The sequence below is a fragment of the Struthio camelus genome, chromosome 1 (assembly GCF_040807025.1).
Source record: "Struthio camelus isolate bStrCam1 chromosome 1, bStrCam1.hap1, whole genome shotgun sequence".
NCBI classification, from domain to species: Eukaryota; Metazoa; Chordata; class Aves; order Struthioniformes; family Struthionidae; genus Struthio; species Struthio camelus.
Genome location: NC_090942.1, coordinates 167,792,394 through 167,815,873, shown reverse-complemented (window position 1 = coordinate 167,815,873; position 23,480 = coordinate 167,792,394). Strand labels below are relative to the sequence as shown.

The window sequence follows — 23,480 nt, the reverse complement described above, 5'->3', positions numbered from 1 at the left end:
TTATTTTCCTGATATTTCCTAAAAATTATATTTTGTGGAAATTGCCTATATCAGCTTTACCATAGATAGTGTAATTTGTTTCCAATGCTATAAAATTCGTATTCGTATTTGCAAAATTCTTCTCCAGAAAACATCAGTTTAATACTAAAGAAAGAGTCCAAGTGGAGTCCAGTCATCAGTGGTGTCCCTCAGGGGTCAACACTGAGGCCAATACTGTTTAACATTTTCATTAATGACCAGGATGATGGGACCAAATGTGCCCTTTGCAAGTTTACTGATGATACAACATTGGGAGGAATGACTGATGGACCAGAGGGCTGTGCTGCCATTCAGAGGGACTTTAACAGGCTGGAGAGATGGGCAGAGGAATCTCATGAAGTTCCCCAAAGGCAAGTGCAGGGTCCTGCACCTAGGGAGGAATAACCCCATGCACCAGTACTGGTTGGGGGCTGACCTGCTAGAAAGCAGCTCTGTGGAGAGAAGGACCTGGGAGTGCTGGTGGACAACAAGTTGACTACAAGCCAGCAATGCGCTGGTGCGTCCAAGAAGGTCAATGGTATGCTGGAGTGCATTAGGAAGAGCACTGCAAGCAGGTGGAGGGAAGTGATGCTCCCTCTCTCCTCAGCCCTGGTGAGGCCGCATCTGGAGTACTGTGTCCAGTTCTGGGCTCCCCAGTACGAGAGAGACATGGAGCTCCTGGAGTGAGTCCAGCGAAGGGATACTAAGGTAATGAAGGGTTTGGAACATCTCTCATACAAGGACAGGCTGAGAGAGCTGGGACTGTTCAGCCTGCAGAAAACTGAAGGGGGATCAGATCAATGTGTGCAAGCATCTGAAGGGAGGGTGTCAAGAGGATGGAGCCGGACTCTTCTCCGTGGTGCCCAATGATAGGATGAGATGCAAGAGGCAATGGGCACAAACTGAGACACAGGAAGTTCCATCTGAATATGAGTAAAAACTTCTTTGCTGTGAGGGTAACTGAGCACTGGAACAGGTTGCCCAGAGAGGTGGTGGAGTCTCCTTCCCCGGAGATATTCAAAACCTGTCTGGATGTGATCCTGGGCAATGTGCTCTAGAGGTCCCTGCTTGGGGGGGGGGGGGTTGGACTAGATCTCCAGAGGTCCCTTCCAACCTCAACCGTTCTGTGATTATGTGGTTCTGTGACATCTGTAGTGAATCCAGCGAAGGGTTGCAAATACAATTAAGGGACTAGAGCATCTCTCATACAAGGAAAGGATGAGAGAGCTGGCCCTGTTCAACTTTGAGAAGAGAGGGGTCGGAGGATCTTATCTTTGTGTAAAAATATCTGAAGGGAAGGTGTAAAGAGAACAGGGTCAGACTCTTCTCAGTGGTGCCCAGTGACAGGTTGAGAGGTAACAGGTACAAACTGAAACACAGGAAATTCCACTTAAACATAAAAAAACACCAATTTACTGTACCACTTTACATTTTCATACCAAGTAATAAGGTCCTATTTTTCCTACCTTTTTACGTTCAAAGTGTCATCTTATTGGGAGGATTAGGTTTATGCTGCAGTACACTGTGATGGAATATTATGTAGCTTCCATTCAATGCCTACTTCAGAGCTACTTCATTTCCAAAATATCACTGAGGCATAAGTTAATTAAATTACATATATTTCAGTCAGTGATGGAAGAATATTCGATATAAATAGCTTTCACTGAAATCCCTATTAGAAGAAAAAAAAATTGTGATGATATATCATCAACATAATTAACAGTCTTTTTATAAGTCTAGGGGGAAGACATATCAAAAGTAGGATAGTTATTCCTGGGCTAGTAAAGCAGGATTGTTGTCGTTTCTTCTTCCCACTCCTGTAGGGCAGAACTCATTCATAAATCAGACAGGAAAAATTAATGATGTATAATCTAATATTAATTGTACGCACACTCATGGTTCACAGTAAAGTTTGTCAGAGATGGCAGTTGGCCGCAGGTGTTTAATGTCACATTGTTCATAGTAATGACTTGAAGCTCCCAAGGATCAGCAGCTCAAACAATTGTGCTCTGTACAAGTGCCCTCCAGGGTAGTGTGACTATGTGTCAGCACAAGACAGTGTGTAGCAATTGACTCTTGTTAGCACCCTCTATGAGCCACTTCTTAAGACTGAAAAAGTGATAACGGCCAACTTCATCACCAGAAAGCAAGTTCTTTACCCTGAGTTAATTTTTAATGATATTTTTCCTTAGCAACTGTATAAAAAACAGCATCTATCTTTAACATAAAATTGAAAAGGTCCCACAGGCCAGACTTTAAACACATTAGCAATTTTTTTAAGCTTCTTCAGCCGTATTTTCAAAGGACAGAAGCTCCCATCCTTTTCCTGTTTAGTCACTTAATTGAAATTGGCAGCCTTCCCTATGGCTTCAATAACAGTCACGCCCAAAGAGAACAAAGGGATGAGGAACACTGGTGATTTTGCCTAGCTGACAGTGCCGAGCACATCTGAAAATCCAGTCCTTTGAGATTTCAGGACTGACCTGCAACTCTTATGACAACAGTCTTACTTGTAAAATTTCTAGTACGACTTCTTGCTTACAATACTGCTTAGAATTCAGAAAAGCCAGAAATAATGGAAGGCAGAAATAATGGAAGAAATAGGTTAAATATCTTCAAATTTGAAAAATATTCATCCTTTGCTACTTTATTTTTTTAATTGGAAGTAGAGGAAAAAGTATTCCTATTTGACATAAGTCAGTTTGCTCAGCCTGCCAGAGAACTTGGAATAATTTTGGAACATATTCTAAGATCCCACTCTCCAAATTTATAATTTTGAATTAAAAAGAGAGACTTCTGGATGTATAATAAATTCAAAATTGTAGTTTCATATCCAGAAACAAACATAACTAAGTTATGAAACATGTCAAATGACAGGAAAGTTTTCAATCTGAGAGATTCTAATTAACCAAATTTCAGGAATGTGACCGTCTAGGCCAGACAGGGCCCATTGGTGATCAAGTCATGTGTGTTGAGGGGATCTTCAAGCATCTGCCTCTGTCCTGCCAACATTGGCAGATAAAAACACAGTAGAATTGCTATATCCTCAGCAATCAGACTCAGTGCCTGTGCAAACCCAGAAGACCCCGCAGCAAGACCGTGTATCATGTCAGGGTCACTGAAGTATATGAGGCATCATGTGCACATGTGCATTGTGTCCGCCCACTTGAGGCTGTTGGACACCTGCTTACCTGAGCTCGAGGCATCTAGAAATCTGGAAGGTCTCTGCCCAGAGCAGCAGGGCCACAGGCCACTGTTGAAAGCACTGGCTGCATCGGCAACGCTGACAAGTTGGGGAAGGCACTCAGTGCTAGATCTAGACACTAAATCTAGGTGTCAGAAGCTGAATCCCACTGCAGGCATCTCAATCACAAGACTTGTATCTGTACTTGCCAGTCAATGGGAAAGGAAAGAAGCACCACTAAAAGGTAATTTAGAAGTCTAGCTTAAATACCCTGAATTGCTCTGTTCCAACTCTCTTGAGCAGTACTTTAGCAGTTAGTAAGAATGTAGAGGAAGATTATTGGTAACAGAAAACTGTCTTTCTCCAGATGGGAAGGAAAAACATAAGGTAAACATTGTACTGCAAAGCTCTTCTAAGCAGAGCAGACAAATTCATGTTTTCCTTTAATATGAAAGCACTAACTCATGCTAGTCTTTGCACGGTGCTTAAACCCTTACCTGAGGCATGTCATTCAGAAAGGTTTCCTCTTTTGGATACCTCAATAGTCAATTGGAAGTGATAAAACACTCCAAAGATTTGAGGTGAGCCAAATTATTCTCTGGAGGGGTGACAGACTATAGACAGAATATTTGGTGATTAAGATCCTGAATTAGACGCTTCAGTTAAGAAGATTGCACACAGGCTAAGGAGCTTAAAAAAAAGAGCAAAAAACATTATAGCTAAGAGAAGGTATAAGACTTTATAGGAAAAGAAATACAGTCAATTGGAAATCCTTTAATGATGGAAAGTGGTTTTTTTTTTTCTTAATGTAAGTATAATGCATATTTTTCAGAGAACTCCCAGGCTGCGAAAAGTTTTGAAATTGTATCTGTATGTAATTTTTCATCCTATTAGTAAAATACTTGTTATTGGTTATTCTATGCATTCTTTCCTACCACTGTGAGTTAGGTCACACAAACCATGAAATCAGTCTTAAAAAGGGTTATGATATGAAAGAGAATGGAAAGGTAAACAAGTGCTGCTTGGTCCTTGCTGGCAAAGCTGACAGCATGAAACATGTTACTGACAAATTTCATATACATATATATATATATATATATATACACACACACATATATATATAGTCTGTACATATATATATAAAAGAAAGGGTCTTTTTTGATGTAAAACCAAAGGTGACCTTTAAAAAAAAGAGGGGAGATGGAAGAAATGATTAATGATCTTAATGAATATGTAGAACAGGAGAGCTGGAAAGGTTACAAGTTAAATTTTTTTTTTTTTTGCCTATAAATGCAAATAACTCTTCATACTGTTGGTTATGCAATACTGATGCAGGAATATTTGCAAATATTTTCACAAACCCTGTCCAAAAGCCACAAGATGCCAACACATACTGTCGGTCAGTAAACAGATTAGAAGACACAGAGGGCAGTGTGCAGCTACAGAGTCAGCGAGAGAGCCAGAAGGCGCCTGAATTCTGTTAGCGGCTGTTAGGACAGAGAGGAGGCAGAACAGAGCCAAAGAACTGATGAAAACTGGTAGGCTAACGCATTAGACATCAGTGGAGAAAAATCTTGACAAGGTCTGCTTTCACAGCTTCTACATGCTAAAATGTGCCCCAGCCACAGGATTGCTAGCTGCTGTTGGAGAGCTTGCTCCTTATTACAAAGTTTTGGAAATTATGTGATGGTGAAAGCCTTCCTTGTTTAATGAAACACTTGAAGTACTTTTTGATAAGAACAATCTGGTGAAATAAGCTCACATATTTTGCCTGGATCTACTTTTTTTCCCCTTACATTATTTATAAAGTTTATAGACAAGCTTTGCAAACATGCTAGTAATTTCAGATCAAAACAGAAGCAAAAAAGTATACAGTCTAGCTGCTCTTTAAAAATTTATACAAAGTATGAGTGGCTATATTAGCATCTGGAGAGGTTTATGACAATTTCATATATATTCTGAAGGAAGGAGGTAGGAAATAGTCTTTTAAGGCACACTCTAGAAGCTGCCATCTTATCATACTCTTCTACAAGCACAAATATGGGAAATGTTAAAAGATTCTTTCACAGATTGTCTTTAAGGGTGTGTATATTTGAATAATTTAATTTGAAGAAATACTGGGGATGCAAACTTCTGCACAGGAAATGAGCTGTATCTTCCCAGAATGTACTCATTCTTCTGGGTACTTGCGTAGTTCTAACTACAGGCGTAGTTCAGTGCACTTGCATTTAATAGCTGGGAGAGGAGCAGATCCTTCCAAAAGATCGGTCATAGTACCGAAGTGTAGTGTTCAACCTTACCATGACTGTTTTCAGACATCTGGTGGGCAATTTTTCTTCTGAAGAGGAGATCCTGCAGTCACCTATTCTATCATTTACCTAACATTAGAAGGAAATTTGTAAAGCTATTCTGTGTGCAGATCAGCAAGTAAGAAAATATTAGCTGGATGCAGGTGTGTGTACAGATAGGTAAAGTGAAGACAGAAAGCAGAAGGCACCAAACTCTAGACTTCTAGCAGATACTTCTAACACTTCCATTCATGGCTTTTGATCATGTTTGGTACATCTTTACCCAACCCACCTCTTTGAATAACCATACTGCTTCATCCTAGTACGGTAGCCTAAAAGTTATTAATGACTAATAATCACAATACAAATGGAATAGAAAACTTGTATGTCCAAATATTTTCTCTTGTTTCTTAAGATTTGCATTCTATTTCCCTTGTGAAGAATGATTCCAGATAACCAAAGCAAGGGAATGCGAATTCCTCATTGGATCAACCTGTCCATTGATGTATAAAGGCCAATATTCACAGGTTATTCATGGTGATGTTGGACAATAAAAGCCTTTTCACTTCTGAACCAAAATTTGTTAGAGCTACATGAACACCACCTCAACTTTGATAATCCTCCTTGATAGTAGTTTTGACTTCACAGTTACTGACCATTTCTCTTGGTGTTACTATTGAAAACCTACATTTCTAAAACTAAATGAAACTTGTTCTGTGCATGCATGCATGTGGACAGAACAGTTTGCTCTTTGGACGTCCTGCCACCAAAGTTACATTGCCGTGACGATTCACTGACTTTAGGAACCACTTCACCCCATAATCATTTTGCAGAGGAAATAGATGGTTAGGTCGTTATACTTGTAGTACCTACCTACACTCTATTAATTATTGTATTATGCATTCTTAGCTTACCCTGCCAATAGAGCACTTAACTTTGCACTTCAGAATAACTGCATGGGGGAGTTGTAGAAATCACAAGTATATGACACAAGAACAACATGAGGAATAATATTTTCTGTTAATTTTTCCTAGTTACATAAACATACAGTAAATGTCTCAAATGTAATTCATGGAGAGCACCTTAAAGGGAAACATTAATTTCTGTAGCCGACAGAATGTAATAATAAAACAAAAAAGGTTTGTTATGTACTGTCTATGGCTTAACCTAATTGTTTGCTGACGGTTGCACAAAACTTCTGAATTTTCGGTGTAAGAAAAAAAGCTTTATATTAAGGCAGATTGTGGGACAAGCCTGAAAAAGTTCATTCTGAGGGCCTTAGATGCTCTCAGAGGTCCAGTATAATGCTCATATAAACTTTTTTCTAAAAATAATTTTCTAATTTATTAACAGAACTGTAACAGATTTAGTGGATGTTACACATTTAGCCTGATAGATTTAAACTGTACTGTTTTAACAATTTTATTCCCATTGCAGATATTGTAACTCACTACAAGCTGTTCATGCTGTCATTAAGCATCCAGAGGTTTGGCTACAATGCTGTTTCAAAGTTCTCAGGAAGAAAATCAATCTGAGATGATTCTCTACTATGATAACAAGCAGCAATACTGTTCTTTTCACTATAGAGAGTTTATACATGCTTTTGCACTTTGTGAAGGATTTATTATGCTTGATTGAACTTATATGGATAAAGTAGGAATCAGTCTGAATTTTAGCTGATACCTGAACTGAGCCCAGATCTTTCATTTTTCTTTTTCAGATTAGCTCAGATAAGACTTCCTTCTGTGTACATATTCCTAAGAGTCTGTATTTGGTTTCAAATCTATACGTTTGTGCTGGCTGCCATTAGATGTTACAGGACTGATGTTTTAAATTTGCTGACATCGTGGTTTAAAAAATACTGGAAAAGTCCTCATATGTGTAGCAGGGCACTAATAGGCAGCCTTAGCATGTGTAAAACTTTCCACTTTGAATCTATATGTAATTGTGTGACCTGAGGCACAAGTAACAGGAAATCCTTTGAACGCCATCAGATTTACCATGTGTTTCACGTTGTGCCAAACAGACAGAGAGCGAATGTACTGTACTTCCTCCCTGAAAGAAGCAGAGGTGAAGGGCCTAGTAATGAACATATAAATGAATGGGATTTATGCTTGAAACATTTTCCAGAGAGCACTACAGACAAGCAACAAGCTGGTATAACTGATTGCAGGTCTACAATTTAAATAAATTAATACATCATAAAGTAGACCTATCTTCCTTTCTAAAACTGAATAAGGAGGTCACTGATTTAATTTTCTTTAATGAAGTCTGTTAGTTATCTCTGACAGAGAGTGAGTAATACCATCAAACCCAAATATTAACATTTAATACATTAGCCTAATCTACTAATGTCTTTTTTTTTTCTTTTCTTTTCTTAAAGTAGGGTTCTGTTTCTTGTATGTTTTTTTTAAGCAATCAGGATAAAATTATTCTGTGAGGATATATGAACCACTCCCAGTTATGTTCCTTTCAGTAGGATAACGTTAAGGTAGTCATTTCGCCCTTCAGCGCATCAGGCATATATTCCCCCAACCTTTTTCTCAGCAGCTATGCTGGCTTACACAGTTCTTACTCCCACCGCTATCCCTAGGTAGGCTTTCCCAGCTCCATTTGAACCAGCACAAATGTGTGGGGCTTCTGAAAGTTAGTGAAACTAACCTTTTTTTCTCCAGAGCAAATTTAAATTAAATCACTTCACTGATCCGCTATAAGGCATGTTCTCACAAACAGTTATGCCTGCTAAATTGAGGTTGTCTCTCAAGGGCAGTAATAGGTAGCCAGGATCAAGGAGTAAGAACACCAGAAAATGGCACTACTACTGAAGAAATCGAATATGAAACTATGGCTGCAGTTTCCCTGGCTGGAGATAACACAGTTGCTTCTATGTAGTGCTTTTAGATCTAATGATGAAAAGCTCTTGGAATTGGGATGTATTTTCAGAAGATTATCAGAAGATAATTTTCAGAAGATTTTATGTTACATTCATGTTGTTCTGTGTGTAGTGAAATTCTGAAAAGCATCCAAATCTTTAATATTATTATTATTATTATTATTACATAAATGAAAGCAGATAACGCTATTCCATATCCATTTAACATCAGGCGCTGGGGCTTTTAAGAAAATGCAAATATTGCTGTAGTCACATTATCATTGTATGAGCTGCAAACACTTGATAGGAATTAAATGTTGAGGATATTCCTTACCAGTAGCTTTGAAGTTCATATTTATTGATTATTGAGACTGCAACTAACAAGCCACAGCATAGTGAAGTTCAGGTAGCGAGCTCAAAGAAATGTGTCTCCATTGCTGCCCTGCTTGACCAAGGGTTAAGCAAAATCATGATCAAAACCCTGAGATCATTTTCCTACTGCATCAGATGAGGCAAGGACACTGCCTGCTGAGTCCTTCCAATCTGTCCCTGACATCCTGTGCTCCACACTGGACCTTGCACACATGGTGTCTTTGGGCACTGTATTTGTGCCTTGCATCATGCTTTTAGTTTAAACAAAGTGTTCCTTGAGCTATCTTCTCTGCTGACCGCAGCCTGCACACTCTGCTAGTTCTGGTATTCAGCCTGTGTCAGTCTGCATAAAACTTAGCTAACGGGTTAGCGATTGCAGTCAGTTATTATAAGTGATGATCATCCTAATTCCACAGTAATATTTGGATAGTATGTCCTATAAGATTTAATCTATTTTGTTTATTTTCACTGTTTATTTTCTACTACATAATTACTATTTTGTTTATTTTCACTGTTTATTTTCTACTACATAATTATATTCTCTTAGAATATGTCTGCTTACCCCAGAGATCTCTCCTGTGCATAAAGCTTTGCAGTCTCCTACTGGGAATAACTAAACCTCTTTCAAAATCAGGAACCATGTGAGAATAGTGTTTATTTCAGTGCTGTAACTCACAGATGAAAGGATTAAAGTTGGACAAGGAGGGCTGGGCACCGCAATGCCTTTGGTCAGTTGGGGCTCCACTACATTGTTAGTATGTGCAGGACTCGTTTTGGAGTTCTAGTTTATTTGTTCTTATTCCTGACTGAACATATTGGTTATCTATATTCATCTTTTTTTCTGTGTGTGTGTTTGTGTGTTCCCACCAACTTTGATAACTATGCATCCGTAACAAGTCCTGTCACAAAAAAGGGCCAAGTAAATTGTTACAAAAGGATAAGCGTGTCTGATATATGTATCATATGTGTGTATACATATATATATGTATATACAAATAGACTTATGTGCTGTATTTCCCATGACTGGGAGGTATACCGCTTTGTGATAATTTCTATATTGAATAGAACTAAATGGAAATTTTCTGAGATAGGTTTTGAAAGAAAATCTATTTGCCAAGCCCAAAATTCATTTTTATTTCTATATTTTATTTCCGTATTTACCCACCACATTTTTAGATTGGGTGATGTCTGCCTACTATCAGTCCCAGATTTCTGCGCCTTGAAAACTTTGGACCTGTGACTTTAGGACAAACCATCCAGCAAGACAATTTGGGATAAGCGTTCTAGGGGAACTGCTAATAAGATGGCAGAAGCAAACTGGCCTAGTATATCCAGGAAAGCAGAGCATTTTTTCTCGCAGATATTGGACCGTGAAGTTCCTGAGAGACTTAAGCTTGGCTCCCAGTTCTGTCACAGAAAGCTTGCGCACCCGAAGTTTCCTCTGATTTTCAGCACATTATGGAAGATTATTTTTTTTTTATGCTCTCCATAGGAGTCTACAACAACACAACAATAAGAAAAGTGACTGGCAATTATATGGAAAATGCAAAATTAAGTAATGCTAATGCTCCATTCAATTAGTTTTGCTGGATTTGTGTAAACCATGTGGATATGATTATGACCAGAAATGACCGAAAAGCTAAAAAGTGCCAAGAACTTTGTTTTGACCTACAAGGTCTGTACATAATGCAATCCTTGGAGTCAGGCAGCAGAATGCCTTTACTAAATAGAGCAAGATTAGAAGATGGACAGCTCTTTGTAAAATAGATTAACAGGGAAGTAGCAAGCATCTTCACATTATCAGGATTGCCTTGACAATGGAAAGGAGAAATAACACTCTGTGAATTTGAAATTACTTTCCTAATGCTGCTTTCCAAATGTGCCTGTTTATCTCTTTTTTGCTGTAGGAATTAACACCACACCGCTTAATGGCAAAGGCTGGCCTGTTGATTTATTTGGGGGATTAAGGCCAATGTCAGCATGTCTTTTGCCATAACAGCAGGAGGAGGGGGAACAGAGGAAAGGCTTGCCATCCTGAAAGTCGTAATGAAGTAATCTTAAGGCTGCTTGTAGTCATTGCCATAATAGTTGCTGTGGTCCAGGCCTATGTGAAAAAAATAACCACTGCAGGGCTGGCAGTTCTTTAAGAATTCAGGACTTTTTCCTCTGCCTATTTTTTGATGAATATGTTACCTACTTTGTTTAATTTTTTGTTTCAATGTATGAAGAAATGAAAACTCAGTCTCTCTTATGCACATGACCCAGCAAAAATCTCTGTAATTCCCAGTGTGATCAGGGAGAACATCTCCCATGAAGTCACACGGAAAGCAGTCCTCAATCCAAAGAAGACTTAAGTACAGCAAAATAGTGTCCCCATGTGTAATTGTTAGACTCCTGAAGTAGAAGTCACAAAACCAGGTAAGCTCCCTGAAAAACCTTGTCCAACAAGCTTCAAAACAACTAGTAAACTCAGGCGTGTAATGATATGTTAGAGAGGCACAGGTATGATGATACATGCTTTCCACCTGTGCTTTGAGATGGCAGGACATAAGACAGATCCAGTCCAAAAATCAGCTATATATACTACCCAAGTCTGTGCCCTGCACATAAATCAGTCAGCCTGACCTTAATAGCTGTCACCTGCAGAAATGCACCTACATAGTTTTCAGAGTGGCACTAGTTTGTCTTCCAGGAGTTTGGGCAATTGTCAACTTAACTAACTCAACCTGTATTGATGTACCTCAAATCATCCCTTTACGTGCTGACAGTTGACTCCCTTCCTTTACTGCATGGCCAGAGAGGAGGAAGACCTTGTGCAGAGGCCCCCTGTTTTTCACCTTTTATATTCTCACTCTTGCTGTGGGATTGAAAGGTCTGGATCCAATGCCTTCCTCAGCCCAAGCACATGCATTTCCTACCACTTCTGTTGAAATACAGGCTGGGACAGAGGTACAACTCAGGCTGAAGCCAGGCCACACTGCACAGCCGGGAATGGTAGAACTGTCTGGGCCAGTGAGAAAAGGAGGAAAGTAAAAACATAACTTTGTAGTCAGGTATTGTGGGCATAACTAGGGCAGTAAAAGAACCCATGTTGTGACTGGTTCTTTAGATCCATTTATGAATTTCATCTAGTGGCTCTTTTTTGTAAATTATGTAAGCAATTTGACACCCTAGGAATTTAGGCACCTGCAAAAACTCAAAACAAAATATAAGGTGAGGGAGTCTGGATCACGTTCTTGTTGAATTTTGCATAAGCGGCACTTCATGACTATAATGCACTTCTGAATCTAGCCCTAAAAGTCTTCTGAAGAAAATGTGCTCAGAAATTGCTTTCATTTATGACTTTCTGAGTACTATTCCCCTCTTTTTAATTCCCTCCACTACGTAATGCCCCTTAATTAGAATTCTTCCTTTTAGAAGTGACACATTCCATTTGATTTGGCCTAGAGTTTGGATTTTTAAGGAAAAAAGTAGATGTCCAAAGTTGTCATTCAATAATACATAAAGAACTATTTTGTAATTTGGTGCTGCTGCATTTTTTTAATAAAAATTCTTGTCATTCCTTGAAAGTTATTGTAATATTTTTGGTACATATAACTTAAGGGCCTTGAGTCTGCAGTGATTTATAGTCATTATTAATTTTAAACATGTGCTTAGCTCATTGATTTTTCTGAAGTTACTTGTGCTCAAAGTTAAGCATGTGACTATTTTATGTAAGAACAAGACCATGACTTACGGCTGCCTAACAGGGTTAAATAATCAAAAAAATGTAAAATACAACAAAATACAACAATAGTTGTAAAAGAGGCATGTACAAAGTCCCCGGTACATTATATTACCATACTCTTTGAAATAATGTCAATTTTAGAACTAGAAAACCATTTTTTTCGTTTAAGAACTTAAATAAGAAATACAAATAAACGAATTACACAATCAGTCTTAACATACTGCAAATAATACATATAAACAAATGATGCTATCAAACAATGCTGAGATCTTGAAGGCCTTCTCAAAAATTGTTTGTCAGAATAAAGTTTGCCATAATAGATATCTCTTGCTTTGTGTACATGTATGTGTATATACACATGCATAGATATGTCATAGAACTGAACTTCTGGTTTGGTTTTACTGCCTTTTTTGTCTCTATACTAAATATAGAACTCTGTCAATGAATCCTATTTTAAGGGCGTAAACGTGAAAAATGTGAGATAAAATATAAATGCTCGATAGGATTATAATGCACAACTGGAGCAAAGTCCATTAACACAAATCTGAGTATCAGTTAACTACAATTCTGCTTTTTTTTTCCCCCATAGTATTTTAATTTTTTTGTTCTGTGAACCTGTTGTGACTTCACATGGACACAACCTGGCTTGTCTTCAGAGGGATACCACAGAGAGGACACCTGGGCGGTGTAGCCAGGATGCAGGGCCCCAGCAGGGTGGTAACACATGGACAGGCCAGAGGTGGCCGCAGGGCAGAGGCACTGCAACTGCACTTCTTGCCCTACTAGTACTACTAGGGAGAAATGAGGGAGGCGCACACCCCTGAAGGGAGCTTTCATTTCGTCTTTTGTGGTACCATGCAAATCCAACTGTACCGTTAAAAAAAAGAAAAAATAGCAAACATAATAAGATAGTAACACTGCCAAGGGTTTACAGGTCACAGAAGCGACACAAATAAGGAGTAAGAGAAAGGAGTGATAGTAGATGGATAGTGGCAGATAACTAATGGCATGTTGTTTGTTTCCATTCCCTCATGCTTGCTATTTATTTATGTGGGTGAGTCATCATGTATGCATAAACATACACATACATATATAAAAGAATAAGTGGGAAGGGCTGGGATGAAAATATGCAGGTTTTGCACTGGCAGAAAGAAAAAACGTAAGAGCGGGGTTCCATTTCTGTAGGTATTCACCGTGTGGGTATTCACTGTGGAATTACTAGTGGAATGAAGTAGTCTAGTACATTGTAAGGGATTATAAAAAGATGCTTTCATAATTGCTTTCTATTAGACTCATTGCTGTATTACTTGGTACACAGAAGTTTATTTTTTGATCCTAAAAATACAGTGTCAGAAGAGCTGATTATTTATGAGAGCTTGCACTGTATCAGGATATGGATTTGTTTATAGGTTCTCTTTGCAGACTAAACGAATTTACTTTCTTCCTTTGGTAGCAAAATTACAACCTTTCAGACTTTTTGTCAAACTTACAATTTCTTTTGGCAAGGTTCTATGACAGCATTTAGTGTCAGCCAAGTAGTGCCCTTCCTCTTTTGTAACTGAAGTATCAAAAGATGTTCTGCATATTGTTGCCAAGTTCTACATTCGTCTTTACTTGAGCGGGGGAAGATTTTCAAGAATGAGTCATTGAAAGCGCAAGAAAATAAATAATTTAGACAAGAAGCTGAACTTTTAAGATGAAAGCTTTTATTTTCTTCTTTTTTTTTTTAAATACAGGGTATATTGTCCAAAAGTAACAATGAACTGTATTTTTTTTGGCCTATGATACATTTAAAGACAACTGAAAGTGTCTTCTAGAGCATTGCCAAAAGAAGATTTATTCTCGTTTTTAGAAGTAGTTTATGTCAGATTTTTTTGGAGTAGGAATCTTGCTTTCTTAATTGCCTATTATAATACTGGTAGAAGAGTTGAACCATAAATAAATAAAAAAGTTAATTTTATCTGCAGATTGTCAGTCGCAAAGACGCTTATGGACAGAATGTCTGCTGAAAGAAAATTAGTTGATTGGGATCTTTTGCAGAGGGTAATGTCTGTATGGGGAATCTCATCTCCCAAACAGGATGGTCAGCTGCTGCTGCAGGATGTGACAGGAGTCTCCATTGCAAGGGTCTTTGCAGCTGTGTTTTTAGCCAGATTGGATGAGACTCCTCAAACCTCTGTTCTGCTGAATGACTATAATCCAGCTATAATCTTACCTATGTACAAAGGACCATCCTACACGAACCTTTCTGCATCTGCAGGAAAAAATTGTACTATTTAGAAGTATCTGAATATCTTGTCCATATAGAGCTGGTCAGTTCTGCAGCAGGAACTGCCTGGGAGAGACCTTGGGACTGCCCAACTCACTACCCGCAATGTTAATCAATACATTTATGCAGACAAATGGTGTCTATCAATTGGTCCAGGCCCAGCAGGAGCTGCCCGGACTGTCTGAAATTCCCACCTGGAGAGGCCCTATGACAATTAGTTGAATGCGCTGCTGTGAAACCAGCTAGAAGCTCAGGCAGTCACCTTGTCTCGAGTCAGCCCCAGGTCCCATCGGGAATGTGAGGTTCCTGGACCAGCCAGGGAATTAATGACTGGGAGTGCTGGGTACACACACGGGCACAGCCCTGATACCCCGCTACTCCACCATCGTTATACCACAAGAAGATCCTACGTTCCACAGTTCTTACCACAGGGTCAGCCTGTTTACAAGTTGTAAGCTGCCCTTCTTTTCAAAGAGAACTGACTGTTGTGTAGATGAGATAACTAGGTAAGGCCCTGGTAAGTATATTGATTCTGTTACGTGTTATCTGAATTTCTGATAGTATTTGAGCATTAATGTCTTTCAATAAGTGTTTAAGAGGATTTTTCCCATTGCTTAACAGGCATGTGCAACCTAGTCCTAGGTGAAATGATGATCTACTATCACAGAGTTATAGCAGTTGGAGAGGTATGCAGGTAATCCTTCCACTTTATAAAGTTGATCTTTATCAACTCTAGCAAGGTCATCCCCGGCAGATATTGGTAAATTTGTTTTTAAAGGCTGTAAGTGTTTGAATTGCCACAATTTTTCCAGGATAATATCTTTTCTAAAGCCTGCCTAAATTCTTCTTACTTTACTTTTAAGTCTGGTAGTTTTTATCTTCTCCACCATGGACATGAAGAACAGAATATTTTATTCTTCCTTTCAGTAGCTTTTTACATACATTAAGACTGCTGCCATGTCCTTAATTTTTTCCTCTTTAGGCTAAAAACTCCAACTTACTAAATCTCTCTAACATATATGTGCTAGTACTCTGATTACCTTCGTAGGTTTGTTCCAGACTATCCCAAATTGTTCCATATCAGAAGTATTGTGGGAAAGAAGCTTATTTCTCCCTAGGCCTGATGAACTAGTTCAGAAAAAATAGGCCAATGGCTGCCAGGTTGCGTATTCTGATGGATCCCAAGCCAATTGTTTTCTCATCATGCTTTCACCATCCTTGCCAGCATGATGCCTTCACACCACCTTTGATTCGTTCTCTCACAACCAGTTGCCTGTTAGCTGCTACACTTTCTGGTTCAGAATTCAGTTCCTATGTAGCAGCTATAGAAGGAACGGAAGTTAAAGGAGCAGAAGTTAAAGGAGCAGATTTGAATTGTCCCCTTCTGCTGGACACTGGCTCTCCATTGTTTAGGATCACCAAAGCAGCAGCATCTTGCACAGCAGTGATGTCAGAGGTACAGTTTATTGCACAAAACTCTCATACATCCTCTTCTGTCCAGCAAGTTCTTAAACAGCTATTTGTTAGATGTTGGGGGTTACTCCAGAGAAAGACTGATTTATACATGCCCTGTTTCTTATATTCTTTACCTACATTTCTGCAAATGGCCAAAGAAAGATTTTTGCTCTGATCCAGTTCCTGTATCCTTACATTTTTATTTTAATGATTGCTTTATAGCTCATATGAGTTAGCATCACTCATTTTGTTTCATGTAGTTTCTCCATGGTAAAAATGAGAACCTTTATCTGCTGCGTCCCTTAGCATCTCCTTATCTTCCCTTCCATCATTCATTCCCTTTCCTTCATTCTTTGCTTTTTTTGGTCCTTTCTCTATTAACTCATCATATTCTGCAGTTTTCCTTTTTTACATCATCTCGCCTCTGTTTTCTTTCACAGATAAAGGGAAACAACACTGTCCTTATTCTTCATCTGTTTATTTTTTTCTTGTATTTTTAGGACATTGACTCTGCCTTCTTTACTAAAAGTTGTTCATAGCTATAACAACATGCCTGAAATTTTACTTTCCCTATTGCAGCTTTTATAATAGCAAAACTACACTAATAATTAAAAAATAATACTTAAAAAAAAAAAAAGCACAGACGAGTACTCCCCTCCCTGTCTGGTGTGTCACTGACATTCCACTCAGATGATGGCTCTTAGGAAAATTATTGTCACAACACAAAGTTCAACAGGAATCAGTAATAACGAGGTTAATATGGATTGACTTGTAGTTTACTTCTCTTCTTACAGTAGATTTGTGTGGGCAAATGATGATAACTCCTACTCAGTGATATCTGGGGTTCCTACTGTGTTTTATTGTATCACCATGGCTATCTTTGCACTTTACTACATCACTCAGTGAAGCAGTTTCCTTTTTTATTGTGCTTTCAGTGTTGTGATTATTCCTCATTCATGCATTTATCCTCTCCACTAAGATATTTTTAAGTACTTGAGAGAGTAATTTGTGAATGTACAAAATTAGATGAGAACTTTTGGTCTTTCTTTCTGTCTTTTCATAATTAACTACTGCAAATATAATGTCCCTCATTTTACTTGAAAGTTTGTCCTTGAACAAATTCCAGTCATCTTTTCTCATTGTATTTTGTGATGATCTTTGCCTTTTCATTGATTCAGCACTTACCTTTGAGCCTTACGATTCAAATATGTTGAATTTGCCTTTTATCAGCTTAAAAATGTGGATCTCATGCATATTTACGTTGCAAGCTGTGACAGCTCTGAAAGAGGTCAGTTGTGTCAACTTTTCTGTACATCCACAAGAAACTTTATTATCTATTGAACAGACACAGTTTTATAGTATGTAAAACGGATCATACTACTCTAATAACCTTACCTCCTTATTTTGTGAGGCTGTATTTTGGCAATTAGTGATACAATTTTAAATATAATTGACCTCAAATTAATATTGAAAATAAAGAAAAATAAAATTTGAATGCCATATCTTTATTTCATTATGGTTTTGTGGCTGTCACCAAGAAAGAAAGGTAGTTTTAAAATGGCAGGAGTGAGTTCCTTGTCACTGTACTGTCAGCTTTTCTGATTATGGGAGAAGAAAGGCGAAGGATTTTGACAAAGAATCAGATATTTCCAGTGTTGGCTGATAAGACAGTTGAACTAGGTATTTCATAAGCTAGAATCTGATTCAAAACTATTATTTGCAATAAAAGGAAAACATAAAACACTCACTTGTCTTTATTTTGAATTTTATTTCTCCTTTTTATATACCTGGACTGAGTCTGCGATCTCATTTAAAAAACATGCATCTGTTGGTGCTGATTACACTAGTTTCCGTTATTGGTGAGGCTGTTTTTTGGCTTGGACTGGATTTGACACTCATGGGAAAAGTCTGGGAAAAGGAAAAATTACACTAGTACAGTAGATGAACCCAGCCCTGACCCTGGACATGTCAGAGTGAGAGCTGCATGACAGAGGAAGAGAAGAGGCTAGGACAGCTGCAAAGTTGCAAAGAGAAAAATTTTACAAAAAATAAATAGTAAAACTGACTCCTGGTGGGAATTGCTTTTCTTGTTTTTCAGGAACCCTAACCTATCCATGGGGATGTTCTTAAAGTGATTACAGAGTACTGCCTGCGTTGCTGCCTTTAGTTTGACTTGAAGCTTAGTTCCTGTCCTTTATATTTGCATTGGCACTACCACTGCTGCTACTCTGCTGGATCCTGTGATCACTCCGGATGATGTTAGTCTCTCACTCTAATATGTACATTTCTGTCTCTTTTACAGGGGTAGGATCTTTATTATATTGTAAAGCAAGTCATGCAGCAATATTTTCATAGCCTTATGGTGCTCTGATGATGTCAGGGTGAAATTATCCAGAAGGATTCTTTAACATCCAATGAAATGGAAGCTCCAGAGCTCCCCAATGTTAGAAAAAAAAAAAAAGTAGAAATAGCTGTAATTTGTCACTTTTGCCAGCATCTGGCAAACACTTTAAATCCTGTTATGTAGCTTTAAATGTTATAAATAAATTAGTAATAAAGAAGTAGAAGTTGCTGTCTTAAGCAAGAAAATAAAATGAGATATTTTTATGCAAAAGTATAGAAAAATCTCAAAAAAGGCAATGCTTGCCACTTATTTTTTTCTTTGACTTAGAACAGAGTTATGATGATTCCATGCAAGATTTTGATAGAAGAGGAAGCTTTTTTTTATTTTGTGAGTTTTTTTTAATACATACCTCAGTCTCTAGTTTGAATTTGGCATGCATTGTTACAGGAGAATATAGTAAGATTCAGAAAGGATTTGTATGGATCTTAAGACTGTTACAATTAATGATACTTAATTTGGAAGGGAGTATACAACATTTGTGTTTGGGGGATTATGCTTACATTTAATTCTTAGAAACTAGAATGTTCTTTAATACAGGAAGGAAACTATTCTCCTCCTTCATGTAATGGACACATCAGCTGTCCTTTCAAGCAGCTCATTTTGATCAGTGATAGAGTCTTGTGGTACTGTCAAAAGCCGTAGTGGAAGCAGCAATGGCTTTTTGCATAGTAACATTGTTGGAGCACTCAGCTAGAGAGACAGCATTGGCATTGCTGCACCCTGTTTTGGCTGTGGGAATCGTGATCCTGTGCTTTCTATCCCTCAGGAAAATACCCTAACAACTAAATCGTAGCTGTAGGTAATAATATTCCCTAACTTATCCTGCAAGGATAAGCCAGTATGTAACCAAGACTGCGTGAGTTCTAGGCTATAACAGAAGTCACTTTATAGGTATCTTTTCCCTGCCTAGTAGCAAAGGCATTTGATTCTCAGGAAAGAGGAACGGTGCTCTGAGCCAGGACTGTTTTGGTTTTAGTTTGCAATAGATAAAAATGGAAATGTAGAGCACAGGATACGTACCACAAAACTGAACGACCAGACCACTAAATTTGCACTCTGTATGGTTCTATGACTCTTTTCCAGTACTGTTAGGTAGGATACCTGTGGTCAGACTGCTTTCCTCAAATGTGAAACAAATGCGTTCAACGCCCAATAACATCGTTTTAAAGGGAAGTACAGTTTCGTCACCAGTGAAGTCAGAACTAACGCTAAGCCTACTTAATTTACAGGCTACTTTAGCTGGTTACCTGTGCTTTAAAACTTGTATTTGGATAAGATATTGAGCAGGAGATAGTAACAAATCCCTCCAAAACAGGTACATATAGGCATGCATAGCAGACTCCAAAGTGCCTGGGGAACTTTCAGGATAAGAATTAATGAAGCTAGGCACACGCAAAATTAGGCAGTTCTGAAAAGGTAAACTTTAGACCTGGTTGTTGCCTGGGACTTAGGTGAATGATATGGAGCTGAGAAAAGTCATGGCAGAAAGTAACTAGTGAGAAAGAGGTACTTCAAATTAGACTTGTTTCTTCTAACTGTGAGAGCCAAAAACAGGTCTTGATCTGCTGTCATAGCAGGAGACAAATGTTGGTACTGTATCCGTTTAAGCGTAACCAGGCTGAGATAGCCTCAGAATAATGTTCAGTGTGACTGTATCCATATGCAATACTTCATTCTTCACAAAAACGCCCAGTCTTTAGGAATTTAAACAAAATCTAAATGCTTAGTTATTCTGGAATATTGAGTGTAATGAATAATTAAACAATGAATAGAAAAAAAAAATCTTTATCCTCTTCAATAATCTTGAAGATTTCATCAGACATTTTTCTTATGTCACAGAACCTACATTTTTAGTAAATTCTCAGAGTCATGGCCTACATTTCTCCAGCCAAAGAAAGAAAAGAAAGGATTTCACCCATGCTTTAGACTAAAAAGATTATTGTGCTTTGCAATACATTTTCTCTCCTCAGATTTCCATTAGGAACCTTCTCATTCCAGGAGATGTGAGGAAAGAAGTTGATTAGAACTGAATGTAAGCTTTCTATTCCCAGGACTCATCAGAGCACTGGGTCATCTCTTCAACAGTCATTTATGTTCCAACAGTTTCACCAAAGATTCTTACAGTGAGAAGGAAAACATTTGAACTGATGCAAAAAGCAGCCAGAAATATATCAGTTTGTTGTTCCTGCTACATACCTCCTAAGGCTTCTTTCTGTCACTTTCTGGCCCTTCCAGTTTTCTTTAATTAATAAACAATAAATAGTTTTTGTTTTTGACTCCTGTTACTGCATTCATTCCTATTATATCCTGGGGCACAGGGTTTAATAAACGTACAAGAATCAGAAATACTGAAAAAAATCCATATTTATTCCAAATACTCCTCCTAATTCTGTATATTTTACAGAAATTATTTACATACATTTGTAGAATCACTTTTAGCCTTTTTCATATCGAGTAACATCACCCTTGGTAAAGACTGTCACTGAAATGATCACTGAAGTAAAGATGTTATTCACCATCAGTAAAGGTATGATAATCTGGTCTTTGCACAGCTGGTAGTTGTTTTAAATTGTTTGGTACCATTAACTGGGATAACCGAAGATTAAACTTTAACCATCTGTGTAACCTTTTCACTTTTCTGAATGGTCAGAAAGCATAAGGGATGCTGTCATTGCCAATCACAATTGTACCGAACAGGATAACATACACAATGAGCAAAGTGTTGCTTAAGGATGACAGTTTCCTGAAAGTAATTTCCTTAGTTCACTATAAAAATGTGTATCTCAGTATGAAAATAGTAAACACCAACATTAAACTGCCTATTTATAAAAAAAAAAAAGGTTATCTTTTTATGTCTAAGCTGGGAGGAAAAGTGCAAATGGTATTGAAAAACTTTGTGAATCTCCAGTAAGGGCTCCATTTGGCCACTGCAGCTTCTCATTCTGTTTCTTTCCATATTTCTCATTTGTATTTATTCATTTTTTTAAGCTCTATGAAATTAGTACTTCAATGTGAACTATCCTTCTGCTGGAGTTTCCACACTGTGACTTCACTGAATATTGTTTGCAGCAAAAGCTCTATCACAAGGCGAGGGACTTTTATTTCTTTTTTCGTGTGTCAACTGAAACAATTTATTTGAAGACTTTGAGAGTGAAAGATAAAGCTAAAAGCAAGAAGAGGCTAATAAAAGTCAATATCTCCCCTTTGAGAAGTGTCAATCAATTTGAGCGAAATAGATTCTTTGTCTGTTCGATAAGAAAAATACTTTGTGTCACAAATGACCTGAACAACTCTTCCTGAGTGTCCTCGTTATCAAGAAATACCTGATGTTTTAGTCTAATGCTACCTACATAACTGGTAAATTCATATTAAGCTGTCTGTTTCTGTTAAACAATTTAGAAGAAAATATGATTTTATTAAATTATGATATACTACAAGTAGAAGATCCCATGATAGCAGTGCTATGGTAAGTCTACAATTCCTTTGGCAGCATGGTAAATTGAAAGTGTACACTGGGTATTTATTGAACTCAGCAATGACATAGGATTTAAATTTCTGTAAGTCTTTGTTCTAGTCAGAGATAGATTCTGTTATTTTCTTATTCTCCTTTACCTGGCTCATATTTTAGCAGTAATTGTAGTAGTAAAAACTAAATAGGGAAAGGTCAATTAACTTCTAAGATAGCACGTCATGCTGCCATGGACTTAAATTGGGGAATTCTAAGCACTACTTTGTCTGAACTTTCATGAAAAGCTTATTTTATATAGCTTTTAGCTCTATACTTTTTCTTCATTGTTTGTTTTCAGTTTCCAATATTTAAATGTAGGCTTACATTTCCCCTTTCATGATAAGTAAAAGTGTATAATCTCTGAGCAAAACTGTTAGACATCTCTGAGGCGTCTAATGAGATTTTTACTCCTCGTTCACAGTGTTATGAAAGCTCATATGCTGTACACACTGATCTTGTCGAGGGAATCAGATGTTAAAAACCCACACCCTGTTTTTCATCCTTACCACAACTACTGTACAATACACATACTATGACACACAACTTCACTAATTCACTAATTCAGTCCCTTGCTCAGGATGGGCTCCCAACAGCTTGCTCTGCCCACAACCCTTCAGCAACTCATCCTCTTCCTACATAGCCAACTGCTCTGCTAGAATATTCTATTACTGATATTGAGGTTGGTGGGAGGAGAAAATAGAAGTCTAGTAAAAATTCCATAGAGAAAGTTGAAACAGTGCAGTGTGACTGTTTTCAGGAATGGGTAGCTTTTATGCATGGGTAATTGCAGACCAGATTTGAATTATGAAAAAATATCTGTGTCTCTTGGTAAAACACTAAGAAAATTATAGTTTTAGATGACTTGACACTTTATCTTCCCTTCTTGTGGGTCTGTAACAAGGGTGTCGTATTGCAGACGACTTAACTAGCACTGACCTTCACCTTTGATTTTCCTACTCCATTGAAGACAGAGGAAGACAACCTACTCATATTTTTTTCCCCATGTACCAGACTTTGATTAAGTATCTCCAATTTGAAAGGATCATCAGAAAGCCTGACATCCTCAACTGACAAGGCTCCAGCTGCTCTTCTTATGATCGTACCTATAGAGGTAGATTAATAAGAAATTCCTATTTTCTCAAGCACTCCCCATTTGAGGAAAATGCCAAGGTGGCATTTCAAGCTTATCATTCTCTTCAGTTCTCTTCAGCTTTGACATTGCCTTTCAAAAGATCTCCATTCTGTCATTCACTTCTTCACAGAGAAATATGGGTATTCTGCCACATATATGGTAGAAGGTAAGTTTTAATTTGTATCCTTCTCCATATGTGATAACTTATGGAGGGATTAAATGCCATTTTTATTTAAGTGAACATTCAGGAT

At 37.8% G+C, this 23,480-nt stretch overlaps 1 protein-coding gene across 3 annotated transcripts in view; it reads left to right on the top strand.

Annotated features, from left to right (window-relative positions):
* GPC5 (glypican 5) overlaps positions 1–23,480 on the top strand; it is a 742,566-nt gene that overhangs the window by 571,220 nt on the left and 147,866 nt on the right. The window contains exon 8 of one of the 3 annotated variants that reach the window (XM_068929096.1): positions 9,911–10,448. The exons of the other annotated variants lie outside the window; for them this stretch is intronic. Coding sequence (XP_068785197.1) covers positions 9,911–9,957 — 47 coding nt within the window. The 3' untranslated portion in view covers positions 9,958–10,448. Of the gene's footprint in view, positions 1–9,910; positions 10,449–23,480 lie in introns of those variants that run through there. 3 annotated transcript variants of the gene reach the window in all.